The sequence below is a fragment of the Schistocerca nitens genome, chromosome 1, assembly GCF_023898315.1.
Source record: "Schistocerca nitens isolate TAMUIC-IGC-003100 chromosome 1, iqSchNite1.1, whole genome shotgun sequence".
In the NCBI taxonomy this organism is placed as follows: Eukaryota; Metazoa; Arthropoda; class Insecta; order Orthoptera; family Acrididae; genus Schistocerca; species Schistocerca nitens.
In genome coordinates this window covers 72,851,601-72,869,397 of record NC_064614.1, presented here as the reverse complement: position 1 = coordinate 72,869,397, position 17,797 = coordinate 72,851,601, and the positions used below count along the sequence as shown (strand labels likewise).

Sequence of the window (17,797 nt, the reverse complement as noted above, 5' to 3'; positions counted from 1 at the left end):
AAATCGTATAACTGCTTATTTATAGCATTTACTCTTTTCTGCTTAACAGTACTCATTACATGCTGGAAGTGGCGCCTTATGCAACTGATAATCGTTTTAGCATGATTTTATTTTATTGTACACCAGTACAGCTGTAACAAATTATAAGTAGGCCCATGGACTTCACATCATTATAGGACCAATACAAGTAAGATTCCATAATAGCGGATTCCAGCAGAAGATTCAGTTTTTGTTTTTACGGACACGCCTAATTACGAGTTAAAGGTACAGAAATCTAGTTTGCCTACTAATTTGAGAGAGCGAGCGAGGGCAGGACTACCTTCGTGACGTAAGCGCTGCTGCCTATCTTTCTCGCAGGCCTCGCCTCGAACATAGGCGGTGCTCACATTTATTTAACCTGAATGTACAGATATATTTAGCGAATATTGTCGGTGGGTTTAGATGTTATGGTATTCAGTATCGCTACAACGACTTTGCAGAGACGGATATCAATACCCGTCATGATGCTCTGGCTTATTTGATGCTAATAGGTCAAGTATATTCTCTCTCAACTATTTACTAGTAGAGTGGGCTCCTGAACTAATTGATCAAACGGCTCTGAGCACTATGGGAGTTAACATCTCAGGTCATCAGTCCCCTAGAACTTAGAACTACTTAAACCTAACTAACATAAGGACATCACGCACATCCATGCCCGAGGCAGGATTGGAACCTGCTACCGTAGCGGTCGCGCGGATCCAAACTGAAGCGCCTAGAACCGCTCGGCCACACCGGCCGGCAACTAATTGATCAAAATAATTTTTGGAGCAAGTATTTAGCATAATATAGGACGATGTTTTATGCCCACCATAGACTTTAAAATTGTATGCACCTATTTATAATGAGATTCAAGTTCTGTTTGAACAGTTCAGCAGCTGTGTCATCTCTGCTGAATGGTCGGTAAAAGGAACAAATTATGAATTTATTCCGCTTTTCAAGTATAAATTCTGCCCAAAGAAACTAAAGGGAACTATTTCTTTCGCAACACAGATACAACAGATTACAACTGCAACATCGATAGTTGCCAGTTTTACCCCTTCCCTGTTTTTACCCTGCACCGTACCAGACTGCTGCACTTTCTATATTTCGCGGAGATCCTGTAACCTAGAAAACCGCCCATTCGATACAAGTCCCTCTACCCGTGTAACTGCCTCTTGTGTGTTGTAGTCCCCTAACCTATTAAGTGGAACTCGACTCTCCAACTCCCTATAGTGAAAGTCGATGGATCTTGAGCCTACAGGGTCGCAGAAACGTGTGAACCACTGGTTCAGAGCCTGCATTGGGCTATTTACTGTAACAAAACGCGTCTCTAGGCAGACTAATCGGCCTTCCAGTACTGGTACGAGGCAAGTTAAATTTGTTGCACGGCTATAAAGCTAGTGGACCCAGGTCTTAGGTCGCGCCGCGGCAGTTGCGACTTCCGCCTTGGTGATCGGTACGATCGAGTCCACTTACAGAGACTAGCAGCGTCGCCGGAAATGGGGAGAAACCCAGCAACCGGGAATCTGGACGGCTGTTGCTCGCACGGCTTTTGCGGAGGAGATGCTCCAACAAGTGGCTGAGTGTCAGCGAACATAAAAGATGGCCAAGCTACAGGTCTTTGTGATTAAAAAGTAACTGACAGTCAACTAGTAATGTAAATCTGAATACATATGCGATCTCAGATAAATAAGGGGCATCAATGACGTGACAATACTTCACTATCTTTAAAGCTGCTGATGTTAATACACTACTGGCCATTAAAATAGCTACACCACGAAGATGACGTGCTACAGACGCAAAATTTGGTGAAACGTTGTTGTGATGCCTCGTGTAAGGAGGAAAAATGCGTACCATCGCGTTTCCGATTTTGATAAAGGTCGGATTGTAGCCTATCTCGATTGCGGTTTATCGTATTGCGACACTGCTGCTCGCGTTGGACGAGATCCAATGACTGTTACCAGATTATGGAGTCGGTGGGTTCAGGGCGGTAATACGGAACGCCGTGCTGGATGCCAACGGCCTCGTATCACTAGCGGTCGAGATGACAGGCATCTTATCATGGCTGTAACGGATCGTGCACCCACGTCTCGATCACTGAGTCAGCAGATGGGGAAGTTTGCAAGACAGCAACCATCTGCACGAACAGTTCGACGACGTTTGCAGCAGCATGGACTATCAGCTCGGAGACCATGGCTGCGGTTACCCTTGACGCTGTATCACAGACAGGAGCGCCTGCGATGGTGTACTCAGAGACGAACCTGGTTGCACGAAAGGCAAAACGTCATTTTTTCGGATGAATCCAGGTTTTGTTTACGGCATCATGATGGTCGCATCCGTGTTTGGCGACATCGCAGTGAACGCACATTGGAAGCATGTATTCGTCATCGCCATACTGCTGTATCACCCGGCGTGATGGTAAGGGGTTACACGTCTAGGTCACCTCTTGTTCGCATTGACGGCACTTTGAACACTGGACGTTACATTTCAGATGTGTTACGACCCGTGGCTCTACCCTTCATTCGATCCCTGCGAAAACCTACATTTCAGCAGCTTAATGCACAACCGCACGTTGCAGGTCCTGTACGGGCCTTTCTGGATACAGAAAATGTTCGACTGCTGCCCTGGCCAGCACATTCTCCAGATCTCTCACCAATTGAAAACGTCTGCTCAATGGTGGCCGAGCAACTGGCTCGTCACAATACGCCAGTCACTACTCTTGATGAACTGTGGTATCGTGTTGAAGCTGCATGGGCATGTGTACCTGTACACGCCATGCAAGCTCTGTTTGACTCAATGCCCAGGCGTCTCAAGGCCATTATTACGGCCAGAGGTGGTTGTTCTGGGTACTGATTTCTCAGTGTCTATGCACCCAAATTGCGTGAAAATGTAATCACATGTCAGTTCAAGTATAATATATTTGTCCAATGAATACCCGTTTATCATGTGCATTTCTTCTTGGTGTAGCAATTTTAATGGCCAGTTGTGTATTTCACAGTCAATAAACATTCAATCAGTGAACGCCTGAATTAACAAATTTTAATCGCTTCATGCGATTTCAACCAATGATATCGCACATGATAGCATTGCGCTACAGCTATCGCCCCTGAAAGATATGTACCTGTACCTATTTTATTTATTGATTTACGTCGTCTTTTATATCTTCTTCATTATGCAAATCTTACTCAGGACATCGTATTCACCGCATGTACACGGAAAATGAACACAGTATCAGTACCTCATATTTTGTCCGTCTTGTGTTTTTATTTAATGAATAGTTTACTAATTTTCCAGTAACTTAATTTAAATATTGATTGCAAGTGCTATTAGAAAACTGTGATAATTTAACGTGGTCAATCACATGTGATAGCGGACTTCACAATTTGAAAAAGAACCAAATGACATATCTGTAAAGAAAGGGTAAATAATTTATAAAATGCGTGTTTTTCCATTAGCTGCTTTTACTTTAAAACCAAATATAGACTAGTTTGTCATGGACCATCTTCATGGAAAAGGGTTAAAACGGTTCTTAAGACACAACATTACATATGTCATTACTTAAAGATTGTGTAGAATATGTCATGAGTATCAGTACACGATACTGTACTTTTAGAAGTAAACATACTAATACCAAGCACACACGGAGCAGTACATTGAGTACTTCAATTCGCCTTAATGTAGAACACTCCTTTGGCTGATCCCACTTGCACATTCAGTTTGATCCACAGTAACATGTGGATCTTGAGTTATCGCCGATAGCATGCTAGTAGTAATGGTTTCATTACTAGCTGTTCTTCTTTTTTCTGTAAATATTTCTTCACACTTGTAGTTTCATCATTTCTTACAGTTGTAATTCAAATCACGAAGACTTAGTACGAACAGGATACCATTGAGAATACACAGTTGCTCTAACAATTTGGCGACATTCACTGTGAACGAAAACCACAGACACTTTTTCAACCACCGTATACAATACATCGTGAAAGTCTAAATAGCTGCATGAGGAAGCTGTCTGGTTGCTGTATTCAATGGATCACACGGACTAATGTTATTCATACTCAAAGTAAACAGTCAAAATGTACATGAGTTAAACGTTTTCTTACGTTTGGTACATTAGGGCAAATATTTGTGAGATAACAATGGTTATCGACGCTATTGTACTGATACAATTACGCGACGTTTCATACCTGTTACGTATTTGATTTATCCTTCGAAGGCTCTTCCCACTGCCATACAAAAAACGTAAACATATCCAATGACAAGACTGTAGATGGTGTAATTCGGGTGCTATATTCGTTAAAAATTACTTGCATAGTTCGTAAAATTCACCACGCTGCCTACTGAGACTTAGCAAAAACAGCATCACGAAACATTTACTAGAGTTTGTCTGAGACTGCCCATCTTACCCGCCACACCACGTACCTATGAACTTCTATGTTGATTATAAGGCACTATTAATAGATATTTTGAATAGAACACGAGAAAAATTCAGAATGGAGTAGCTTATTTCAACACATGGAACATGGTGCTGTTCCTTTACGGAGATCATATAACAGTTACCAGTGCGTTCTTTCATTACATTTAACCATATCACTGAGCCTCTAAGCTATATGTAACCATCTTATATAATGTTCACAAGTGAAAGAAAACAGCCCTCGGTTACTACTTTTAACGAATTAACTGGGTTTCAACACTGTTAGGAGTGTCTTCCTCAGAATTTAAATCAAAGAATGGTCTATAACATGGTCAAGGAATTATGACTGAAAACGTATGATACAGAATATAAGTGCAGTGGAAGACTGGCAGTACTTATATGTGATTTATAAAATAATAAATATGCCAAAAGGGCATTAGTCACAAAGATATTTAAGATAAAGAAACTGTGATGCGAGCCACTAAGGGCTCCTCGTTACATGCGTGGTGCAGGTTGCCAAACGGACTGAGGTTCCCGCGTTAACAAATGCGGCCAGGTGAACATGGCACTGAACGAGCGCGCCGTCTAGTAGCCTTTGATACAATTAGGCTACTTCACATTGAAATATAGGCGGAGATGATTATAAATAAACAGTATTTGGTACATAATGGAAAGCAATGTTTGTTTGATAGTAGCATATAACATAACATTTAGTCTACATCAAAGCTTATAACAGTAAGATCAAACATGAAAACATAATTACACTCCTGGAAATGGAAAAAAGAACACATTGACACCGGTGTGTCAGACCCACCATACTTGCTCCGGACACTGCGAGAGGGCTGTACAAGCAATGATCACACGCACGGCACAGCGGACACACCAGGAACCGCGGTGTTGGCCGTCGAATGGCGCTAGCTGCGCAGCATTTGTGCACCGCCGCCGTCAGTGTCAGCCAGTTTGCCGTGGCATACGGAGCTCCATCGCAGTCTTTAACACTGGTAGCATGCCGCGGCAGCGTGGACGTGAACCGTATGTGCAGTTGACGGACTTTGAGCGAGGGCGTATAGTGGGCATGCGGGAGGCCGGGTGGACGTACCGCCGAATTGCTCAACACGTGGGGCGTGAGGTCTCCACAGTACATCGATGTTGTCGCCAGTGGTCGGCGGAAGGTGCACGTGCCCGTCGACCTGGGACCGGACCGCAGCGACGCACGGATGCACGCCAAGACCGTAGGATCCTACGCAGTGCCGTAGGGGACCGCACCGCCACTTCCCAGCAAATTAGGGACACTGTTGCTCCTGGGGTATCGGCGAGGACCATTCGCAACCGTCTCCATGAAGCTGGGCTACGGTCCCGCACACCGTTAGGCCGTCTTCCGCTCACGCCCCAACATCGTGCAGCCCGCCTCCAGTGGTGTCGCGACAGGCGTGAATGGAGGGACGAATGGAGACGTGTCGTCTTCAGCGATGAGAGTCGCTTCTGCCTTGGTGCCAATGATGGTCGTATGCGTGTTTGGCGCCGTGCAGGTGAGCGCCACAATCAGGACTGCATACGACCGAGGCACACAGGGCCAACACCCGGCATCATGGTGTGGGGAGCGATCTCCTACACTGGCCGTACACCACTGGTGATCGTCGAGGGGACACTGAATAGTGCACGGTACATCCAAACCGTCATCGAACCCATCGTTCTACCATTCCTAGACCGGCAAGGGAACTTGCTGTTCCAACAGGACAATGCACGTCCGCATGTATCCCGTGCCACCCAACGTGCTCTAGAAAGTGTAAGTCAACCACCCTGGCCAGCAAGATCTCCGGATCTGTCCCCCATTGAGCATGTTTGGGACTGGATGAAGCGTCGTCTCACGCGGTCTGCACGTCCAGCACGAACGCTGGTCCAACTGAGGCGCCAGGTGGAAATGGCATGGCAAGCCGTTCCACAGGACTACATCCAGCATCTCTACGATCGTCTCCATGGGAGAATAGCAGCCTGCATTGCTGCGAAAGGTGGATATACACTGTACTAGTGCCGACATTGTGCATGCTCTGTTGCCTGTGTCTATGTGCCTGTGGTTCTGTCAGTGTGATCATGTGATGTATCTGACCCCAGGAATGTGTCAATAAAGTTTCCCCTTCCTGGGACAATGAATTCACGGTGTTCTTATTTCAATTTCCAGGAGTGTATATAAATGTAAATAGGAAATGAATGACAACTTGTAGAAAGCAATGTTGACGTGAAATACAGCCAAGAAACATTTGATAAGTTAAAAAACATAGGTCTACCTTAGAAGGAAAAGAACATTTCGAAAACCTGCACAAGCGGACTCGAAGTCAGATATTGAGTAACGGCTTTATACCTTTGAAAAAATTTTTGTTACGTAGCTGTAGCTGTTCATTTAGGATGTGGCTATCCTTTCGAGGAAAATGTTTGAAAATCTCTAATTCTTCTAGAATATCTAGTCTACGCCCTTTCTTTTCGGTGTGTTAAATCTTGCTGTCGCAGATGGCTTAGGTGAATGACCTGTAATTAGAAGATGGTCGGCAAAAGACGAATTTTGGGGGCTAGTGCCATTTTTCCTTAGCAAGTGTTCTTTATATCTGGTAGAGAAGGCACGTCCAGTTTGTCCTATATAGTAAGGGGAGCAAGTATCGCAGACAATTTTGTAGACTCCAGAATTTTCTAAAGGGCAACGAATAGAATGTAAATTATGAATAATGTTTATTTTCAAATTGTTATTAGTAGAGAAAGCAACGTTGCAATCGCATTTCTTTCGAAGAATACATTGGATCTGATAAGAGATAGGCCCCACGAAAGGAATAAATAGAGAAATATTTTTTTGAGTTAGACTCATAACAGAAGTGCCTAACGTAGTAATTCTTTTAGCAGTTTTCTCTTTAAGGACGTCATCTACTATGTTAGGTTTATACTCGTTGTTAACTGGTATTGTTTTAAGTAAATTGATTTCGTTGTTCAACTTTTCTTTAGAAAGTGGGATGGAAATGGCTCGGTGAAGAGTAGAATGAAAGAAGGCTTTTTTATGCGCTGTGGATGAGTAGAAGATGTAGGTACGATAAGGTAGGTATATGTTACTTTAGGAAAAATATTGAAATTTTATTTGTTTCTATGGTAAGCGTCAATTCAAGGAAGTTCAATAGACGGGCCTTATTTTCACATTCGATAGTCAAAGAAAGTTTCTTTTGAAGATCGTTGAATAGGTTAAAAATACGATCAACACCGTCAGCGGGTCCTTAGTACATGATTATAATATCATCAACGTATCTGGAATAAGAAAGAATGCCTAGTGACACAGCCGGAAAACCACTAAAATTTTTTTTCTTCTAGGGAGTTGATGAAAATATCAGCAAGGATACCAGCTAACGGATTTCCCATAGCGAGACCGTCGGATTGCTGGTACAAATGCCCATTAAATTCGAAATAGTTGTACTTGACTACGATTGGGATTAGATTCATGAAGTCGGCGATTTGTTCATCTGAGATATCTTTTTTGAACCGACGTAAATTTTTTTCTACGACTTTCAGCGTTTACTGTACGGGGACGATAGTATAAAGATTTTGGATATCGAAAGAAACTAACTTGGTGTCTGAACTGCATTCTAAATCTTTTATTTTTTGCGTGACTATTTGTGACGGAAAAATAATTCACAAAAACGAATGATTTTCTCAGAGTTCCATGCACAAATTTGGCCAGATCATGGTATGCACTATTCATACTATTAGATATCGGGCGTAGCGGATGATTAGGTGTATGGATTTTAAAATGAGACCGACGTTTAGGGGGCTGAGGGTTCATGTTAATGAGCATTTTCTTATGAATGGGTTTGAGTAGGAAATTCGCGCTGTTGATGGCTGTTCTGACCTCTTTTTGTGAAACTGGAGTGGGTTCCCCATGCAGCTCTGGAATATTATTTTCTTTAAAGAAATCTAAGGTTTTGGAAATATATTCAGAGTTATAAGCAATAAGTCTAGTACACGCTTTGTCTGACTTCGTGCCCGCATCTCGTGGTCGTGCGGTAGCGTTCTCGCTTCCCACGCCCGGGTTCCCGGGTTCGATTCCCGGCGGGGTCAGGGATTTTCTCTGCCTCGTGATGGCTGGGTGTTGTGTGCTGTCCTTAGGTTAGTTAGGTTTAAGTAGTTCTAAGTTCTAGGGGACTTATAACCACAGCAGTTGAGTCCCATAGTGCTCAGAGCCATTTGAACCATTTTTTTTTTTCTGACTTCGTAATTAGGGCATCTGCTTCTTTAAGTTTGTCATTAATGGAAATTACCAATTTTCTATCATTATGCGTAACGTTATAAACAGGGGCTTTATTTTTCATGAAAATATTAGATACGTCATAAGCAATACGAGTTTGACAAGAATTATCTATCTTTTTACTATCGAGACCAACTTTAAGATCTAAAACCACTTTTTCAATCACATTTCTGTGTGACAAGTTGGGCGAGACATTTCTCTAACGAAAATAATATTTCGGATCTGCACTAGGATCCGACTCCAGAGGTCAGGACAGCCATCAACAGCGCAAATTTCCTACTCATACCCATTCAGAAGAAAATGCATTTTCAAGCATTTTCCTCGAAAGGATAGCCTCATCCTAAATGAACAGCTACAGCTACGTAAAAAAAAAAATTCAACGGTATAAAGCTGTTACTCAATATCTGACTTCGAGTCCGCTTGTGCAGGTTTCCAAAATGTTCTTTTCCTTCTAAGGTAGACCTATGTTTTTTAACTTATCAAATGTTTCTTGGCTGTATTTCACGTCAACGTTGCTTTCTACAAGTTGTCATTCATTTCCTATCTACCTTTATATAATTATGTTTTCATGTTTTATCTTACTATTATAAGCTTTGATGTAGACAAAAAAACAAACATTGCTTTCCATTATGTACCAAATACGCTTTATTTATAATCATCTCTGCCTATATTTCAATGTGAAGTAGCCTAATTGTATCAAAGGCTACTAGATGGCGCGCTCGTTCAGTGCCATATTCACCTGGCCGCATTTGTTAACGCGGGAACCTCAGTCTGTTTTGCAACCTGCACCACGCATGTAACGAGGAGCCCTTAGTGGCTCGCCATCACAGTTTCTTTATCTTAAATATCTTTGTGACTAATGCCCTTTTGGCATATTTATTATTTTATAAATCACATATAAGTACTGCCAGTCTTCCACTGCACTTATATTCTGTATCATATATTTTCAGTCATAATTTCTTGACCATGTTATAGACCATTCTTTGGTTTAAAGTCTGAGGAAGACACTCCTAGCAGTGTTGAAACCAGGTTAATTCGTTAAAAGTAGTGACCGAGGGTTGTTTTCTTTCAGTTGTCACTATTCACAGTCTCTGAACGTGTAGCCACGTACAGAATTTTGCCTTTATGTAATGGTGTTTATTTCATGGCGTAGAACCTGTTACCGGCGGGAAGTTATTCCCACAGCCGTAACTAACTATATCACATTTGTCGATCAAGCCAATGTGGCGTCAAAATCTTCCTAGCTTCCACAACTTACACATTTCCCTATAATTAAACAACAGTGAGTGCTTCTGGAACAATAAATGATGAATCAAGTATACTTGGATGATCTCGTGACAAATATGACACAAATTCCAACTGATCACCATGCAGGATTTAGCTGGGACGATTTTCGGTGCATAACCATGTTGACAGAATATTCACATTGTACAGAACCGTGTTTCTATTTGAAGAAACTGCTTCAAATGAAACTGTTTTCAGTGACAAATATTTTTTCATTGGTACTGATATCAAGCTCTAATGGATACATATTGTAACTAAATACGAGTTTACCTTATTTCCATGTTCATTGTGGCAAATGAAGCACAGTAGACGTTGTCTTGTTGGTCAGACATGTTTCCCATAAGGCGGAATTGCAGTGTGATAAGCAACACTTTACGATACGTTGTGACAATGTTATCGCCATCTCTTTGTTTGGCAACAAGCTTGCAGGTGACCTGAAAAAGGAAAAATACGTTGTCACGTTTCTAACTGAACAGCTGATTGAGGCAAGTAAGTTGTACTAAAAATGTTTATTGTTTATGTATTACAATTTCAGTTTCAACATTTTGTCATCAACAGGTGGTGTGGGCAATGATGCCCACTTAACAACATGAAGTTACCACATGCGGCCACACAGTACCGAACATTGCCAATTAACAACATATGGTGATATAAATCTGTTCATTATTCCGAAATCCACTCGAGAAGGAATGTTACCACAGGTTAAAAAGTGACATTGCGATAAAAATTATGTTCGTTACAGACGCATAAGACAAGTCCCACGTAACAAGTGTGGTGGAAGAAATACAAATGGCCACGGTGTTCTACGTGACGGTATGAAACGTTCTTAAAGCATACGCCAAACCCTTATTCTCGCATCGGATTGTCACAGGGTACAGAGTGAGTTGTCCCTCCAAATGACTCGTTTCCAGTCATGCATTGCCGGTGGAGGCGGTCTTTCCTTCGCACCAAGCATGGGTTGGGAATGGCTACAGAAATGTGTGGGTTTTAAGGACTTAATCGACCATCATTCACCATTCTTTTTAACTACGTAAGCACAATCACTGTGCTGGCTGCATTGCTGATTGCATTTTGGAACTCACAGGTGATTACTTTCGCTGATTTCAAGCTATTGTTTACAACCACCTTCCGCAATTCTCGATTTTCTCTGTTCAACAATAAAATGTCTGCCTTCTCATGATATAACTGTCATTGTTCCTTCGCGTTTGCACTTGATTCACATCACCAACAACCTAACTGGGCTGCTTTAGAATGATTGAAATGCCCCTGACGGATACGTTACAGTCCGTTTTCGAAGTCACTGAGCTCCCCTGAGCGGATCATACTGCTGTTACTGGTTCTCTGTTGACAAAACAATAATCGACACCTCTTTTTATACCGGCTTTCCCACGTTGTGTGACATCTAGCTTTGAATTCCGCATTGCAAAGAGGTTTCTCGGTACTGTTGATGAGATAGAGCAGATAGGTCTGTGAGTCCCACACAGTGTACATTGAATAGCGTCTTTTGACTAATAATATAGAAAGGTAAAACATATAACGATATAAAACTGAGCCAACTGTTACGAACAACGCTCTGAGTAATAGGGAGGTAAACGTAACTAAATCAGTGTTTACTACGTAGTGATGTTGCCAACCTGACCTGGAGCTAAGGGCGAACTAAGGTGGCTTGTGAAAGCTTTACCAGATATACATGCAGGTAACATCTTCATGAAATCTGACTGAAACATTGTTAATGTTCCTTTTATGTGTGTTATTATATAACTCTTGCTATTCATTAAGTCGTGTGTTACACATGTGAGTGTATATCTCCACTTCTTCTAGGATATTCAGTAATCTAACTTTTTTGCACAGTGCAAGTTACTGATGTATTTATTGATGGAGTTTTAACTTGCTTAAATAGCACAAACTGCATAGGGATTGGGGTAACTGACATCTATTAACACCATTGACTGTTATAAATTTAGAGATACAATCACTTTCTGGGGAGGGCAAACACAGCTCAGAGACATTTTGCGCATCAATAACAACACCCAGCACTCAACAAACAATCGAATTATTTTGAAATTACAAAAATTAAAAACTGAAGACTGATTATGTAATTCAAAAAGCTGCATAGCAATATGAAGGTGCTTTATTTGCAGCTACCGGTTTCACGTAAGTATAGAAGCGTCTTTAGGTTTTTAATGGATGTATTTCCTTAATGTAGATGGACAACTACGGACATCTTTAGGGGCGTTATCCACGTTAACAGTCATACCACACAGGTGGGTTGTCATAACAGAGTTGAGTGCACCTAAAAGATGCTTGTCAGAATGTAGGAAACATGGCTGGTGAACGACCCAGGCCGGATAACACGCTGTAGGATACATTGTAAGATCCGGTAGAACCAAAGAAGTAAAACTTCAAGTCCCATGTAATGTGCGTACTTCCGCAGTATTGCTAACAGGTCGATGTGTGTAAGCGGCCTGTACTGTAATTTTTATGATAATTTGAATGGTCATTAAGTGTTGAGTGTTATTATTGATTTAGGGAGACTTTGGAAATCTTAAAGGTGAACAGCTGTTTTTACCTCTATACGACTTCGTTGTGTGGAACTTGTAACGCCGGAAATGCATATCATCCTATTTCCATCTATTGTACTATAATTTTTTTTCCTTGGTTTGTTACCTCAAGATATGACATTTCTGTGCCTTTATATATTGTAATTGTTTTACTATTTGTATATATATATTTATGCATTTATGTCGATGTATAATTGATTTGTTGTGTAAAGATTATTTGTATTTATACGCTGGGTCTGGCCTAGGGAAAACTATACTATCAAACGAATATATCGATAGGTCGTGTGGAGAACGAAAGTGTTTAGGATCTTTGGTAGGGTTAACTCTGCTGCGTGGAGCGCGGGCAGAGCATGAGAGAGTCTGGCTGGAGTAGCGAGTGGAGCAGGTGTGTGGTGCGAAGCTCCCGCGAGTTGCCGCGCTTTCGGGGTTTGGCAGCATATAATTGCGCTCGACTTGCGATGATAGTTTCTGACATGGTGTCGCGGACGGGAAGCATTAGCTGGCGCACATCAAGAGCCCGTTTCGTCTGGTGACCGTGTCGAGAAGAAGGCGCGCCAGCATCCAGCTTCTGCAACAGCGACGGCCGACAATGAGTGACTGTCGCCACATCCTCGATCGACGGCTTCAAACCTTCAATCAACCAACAAGGAAGACTAAAAGCACGTAAAGTTTCAGAACTGTATGGCAGACCTCAGCTTTTCAAACTGTTCCATTTGCCTCGCAAAATTACAGCAACTTAGCATGAACCTTTGTTGCTCATTGTCCCAATTGCATTACCAAGCAGGGTCCCTTCCTTTTCCGAAATGAACCCGAGTGTCGTTGAAATTCAGACGCCAGTATTAAAGTACAATCATTCCATTTCACTGCTTTAATTTCAAAGTTCAGTTTAAGTATTCATAGCTGGCTACAATATTTAGATTACACAAGCACAAATTAAGAGTGCGAGTTTTGTACCCGTATTTTAGCTTACCTGTGACTGCAGCTCAGCTTGGTACGTACTAAATTTTACTATTGTTAATTGTTCAGAATCATTTAATTCAAGTTCAAAGCTAAATCTCTTATTTCTAAATTGCGTAGATTCAAGTAGCTTTTGAAATGATTGTTGAGGTAGTCCAAGACTAACCGTATTTTACTGAATTTCGATGTGCTTCAGAAAGAAAGCTCACTATTAACTTCAGTCACTAAATTAACTTTCGATTTTCCGGTTTTATTAATTCTTTTGCTAAATTAAGTGCAGCGAAATTTATTACTTCTGACAAACTTTCAGTTTTCACACTACACATGTCAACCTTCAGTTGCCACGCTTCTAGTGCTAATTATAAGTGTAATTACCTTTCTTTTTCAGTTACTATAGTAATTGTCCTTAGGACTGGCGACCGTAATTTCTCCCAAATCTCAAATATCTAATTACCGCTAGTTAATTGTTAACGTAACGGCCGCACATTTACTTTCTTTATTAACTTTACCCCTTTTCAAAATTAATTTCCACCAGTTTCATTTGCATTTTTCCTTTCATTTAGATGTAACCCTTTCCTCCCTCTTTACCGACAAATTAACCTCGGTGACGATTGCTTTTCCCAAATTTCCATTAGGTACACGCGGTTTAATTTTTCACTGTCATTAAGGTCGATAAGAGAGGGGTGGAGGTTACACGTGGCGACCTGGTGACAGGACAATCTTCGGATTTGAGGTTGTTCTGGACACGAATTTTGTATGGTGCAAATCTCGTAACAAAGTACTGGTTACGTACACGCCGTTACGTCAGCGAGAATAAGTAGTGGGAGTAATCCTAATTATATTTGAGATTTGGCATTTATATTGAAAATTATTAGAATGAGTGAAGGCAACAATAGCCAAAATTTGGTAGACTTGGACACGGAACAATCGGTCGAACAGCGGGAAACGCGCACCGTGGTACCCATTGTTCAGGGGCAGGCGGCTAGCATGAAAGACGCGACCGCCGAAACGCAACAAAGAGCAGAAATGGAATTCCAAACTTTAGAAAATGTTTCGGAATCGGAAGCGAAAATCAAATCTGAATCGCTTGATGACGAATACGGGGGCAATTAAAGAGGAAGCCGCTACGGAAGTAAAACTGGTAGTTTCCGGGGATTTAACTGATTTATTGAATGTTTTGATTAACGAAATTAAAGCTCTGTCTGCCAAGCAAGACGATCAGGCTGCCAAGTAAGAAGCTCAGGCTGCCAAGCAAGAAGCTCAGGCTGCCAAGCAAGAAGCTCAGTTTGAAAAAATTGAACGAAAGCTAGACAATCAGAACGAAGCTATTAATGTTGTTAACAACAATGTTGGAGTTGTTAACACAAAAGTTGATAAAATCAAAGAAGATATTGTTGTGATTAATACCGAAATCGGTAATCTTAAACAGGAAACGATAGGCGTTCAGGCGGAAATTGCGAGCATAAATACTCGGTTTTATTCCGAAATTAGCAGAATCGAGAAAAGTGTAGGAGAAGCAGTTGCTCCGATCATCGAGAATAAGGTGACGGAACAAATTCAATTAGTGAAAAAAGAGGATCAAAAGAAGGTGGAAACTTTAAAGGCTTTACTATCCGAAGTAGATACCAAAGAGACGAAGCAGGCTAATACCTGCGAAGAAAAAAAAAGGGAAGCAGAAACGCTTGCGACAACCACTTGCCAAGTAATTACGAGAGTTTCGGAATTAGAAAAGAAACTTGAAGAAAAACAGAGCTATGTGCCAATCTATGCACATAGTTCGGAATTGTTGACGAAAGAGGAGCGGTTCGACCTCTTGAAAAAAGGCGGTATACACGCAACAGATTTCATTAAAAATTGTGAAAGAGTTTTACCCAGATCATGGACTAATGAGAGAAAAATTAATGCGGTTATTGATGTGTTGGCTGGTGATGCCAAGCGTTGGGGCTTAAACCTCAACATTACGAACCTGACTTTTGACGAATTTAAAAATTTGTTTCTGGCTGAATACTGGTCAGAGCAAAAACAGCAAAGTGTCTCGCGCGAATTTGTCGTGTCGAGGCCTTTCGATGCGAATTCGCGCGGTTCGATGAAGGAGTTTTGTGAGGGCTGGATCCGCAAGTTGGAATATTTGCGTGATCGCCGCACGGAATCCGAAATAGTCTGGGAACTCTACAAAAAGCTTCCAGATGATACAAAACGCTACATAGGAAGCAATTACAGGACAATAAATGATTTCCTGGAAAGAGTGGAGGACGAGGACAATTGGCGCAATAATCGCGACAGTGGTAGAGGCCGTGGTAACAACAATGGGTACCACAGCAACCACAACAACGATAACCATGGGAATAATGCATACCGCAACCATGGCAGCAATAACAATAATGGTTCGGACCGTAATAACAATCGGTACAATGCAAATAATAACAGGAATGACGGAAACCAGTATCATACTAACGTGATACGGGCTTCACAGAATAGTAATAACGCCAGAGGGTGTGATCAGCCGCCTCAGCAGCATCCAGGGAGCGTATCTGCTGGGACGAGACAGGGAAACCATTAGCCGCGCCGGTGAGGGGCCGACCGGGCGTGGAGAAATTTTGGCGGCCCAATAACAGTAGAAAACCGAGGTTTCGTCGTTATGAAAATTCCGTATGGAATAATCAACGGCGGGAGAGTGTGCCAGTATTAGGAGAAAGGAGTGCGCCCACAAGTAGTAGATCAGCTGTAGACACGGCAGTAGAAAATACATTCACTGTCAGTGACAACAATTTAAGTAGCGTTCCGGAAATCGATTATAAAGTGGCAGCTGTAATACCCACAGCGGAACTGGAGATTGAGTTTAAGAATGATTCGCAATTGTTGAGAGAAGATCAGATGTCGGATAACACGTCCGTCATTGAGCGAGGGTGCAGAGAGGGATGAGGTCTGGTTAAGGCAGTTCGGTCGCTTATACGACGAACTAAGAGATTATAGGGGCCTGTATGGGAGAAGTGTTTATGGAGAGCGCGGGCAGAATTTGCCCGTCTCGTCCCACAGGAAGATAGTATTTGTGAAGTGATAGAAAGTTCTGGCCCTAACCGGCAGACTTTACTAGAAATAGTTGATGTTAATGGGGAGCACGAGCAAGATTCGTCGTGTTTCGTCCCGCAGGGGTTGGATGTTGAAGTAGTAACGGAAAGTTCTGGCCCTGACCGGCAGACTTTACCGGAGGTTATAGTGTTAGAAGTGGCCGACCCATCCGACGCAAAACTCCAGTTTAAACATTGCGAAAGTATTGAGGAGAAAGATTACGAGAATTTTAGTGATAGCCGGACACGATTGGTAGAAAAGCACGTAGATTACAGCGTGTATGAGGTTAGAACTGACGTTAAACTGTCAGACGGTAGCAGTGTGGGTTGCGCAGATCCAGAGGAAGTAATTGCAGATACTACTGGGCTCATTCCTCCAGGTAGATTGGCAGATGAGATCAATCTGACCAAAGTGGAATCAACGAAGGTGACAATTAGCAACACTCACTAGTTGGCGAGTTGCAGGAAAAGGTTTCGGTATTGGAGGCGAAGCTACAGACTAAGCCTCAGGACAAACGTGTTGAAATTAAAACTGTATGTGAACAGAGGCTGAAAAGACCGCCAGATAAGCCGGATTTAGGATCAAAGCAGGATGGTTTTTTCTGGAATGACCTGGATATAGACGAGGATTTACTGTGGGAAAATAAAGAAACAGCCGAGGACAAGTGTAGACAGATAGTAGTGTCTGTTAATATGCACGACCTACAACTAAACGTGTTGATTGACACCGGTGCAGAATTGAGTGCTGTATCTGGGAAAATATTTGAGTTACTGAAAGACAGACCTGGCATCGTAGTTATGCCAGTAACAGGAGTGAAAATTATCGGTGCTACTGGGAAGGCCAGTAAACCGGTCACAAAACAGATTTTTGTCAACTTCGAGATATGTTGGGCACGATTTGAACAAGAGTTTGTCGTCGTGCCAGACTTAACTGCGGAAGTAATTATCGGGTTAGATTGACTATTAAGGTACCGTGCAGTGATTAATTGCGAAAGCAAAACTTTGACATGTACGTCACAAGATAAAACAATAGTAGTTAGTTTTGACGAGGCAGGAGACGGTGTGCATAGGCAATACCAGCCTATACACATTGTTAACTGGCCGGATGGTATTGATGTAGGTATGAATTTGAACTACTGTAATGTGAGGAATCTCTGCATTGACAATAGTGTAGAAAGTGAATTGGAAAGTATTGTTGACGGTGTGTCAAACGTAACAC

At 42.0% G+C, this 17,797-nt stretch overlaps 1 protein-coding gene across 1 annotated transcript in view; it reads right to left on the bottom strand.

Moving 5' to 3' along the window:
* The window catches only part of LOC126241329 (toll-like receptor 2), a 150,403-nt gene that overhangs the window by 112,182 nt on the left and 20,424 nt on the right, over positions 1-17,797 (bottom strand). The window contains exon 2 of the mRNA XM_049947998.1: positions 10,263-10,426. Within this exon, the coding sequence (XP_049803955.1) occupies positions 10,263-10,426 (164 nt within the window). The remainder of the gene's footprint in view (positions 1-10,262; positions 10,427-17,797) is intronic.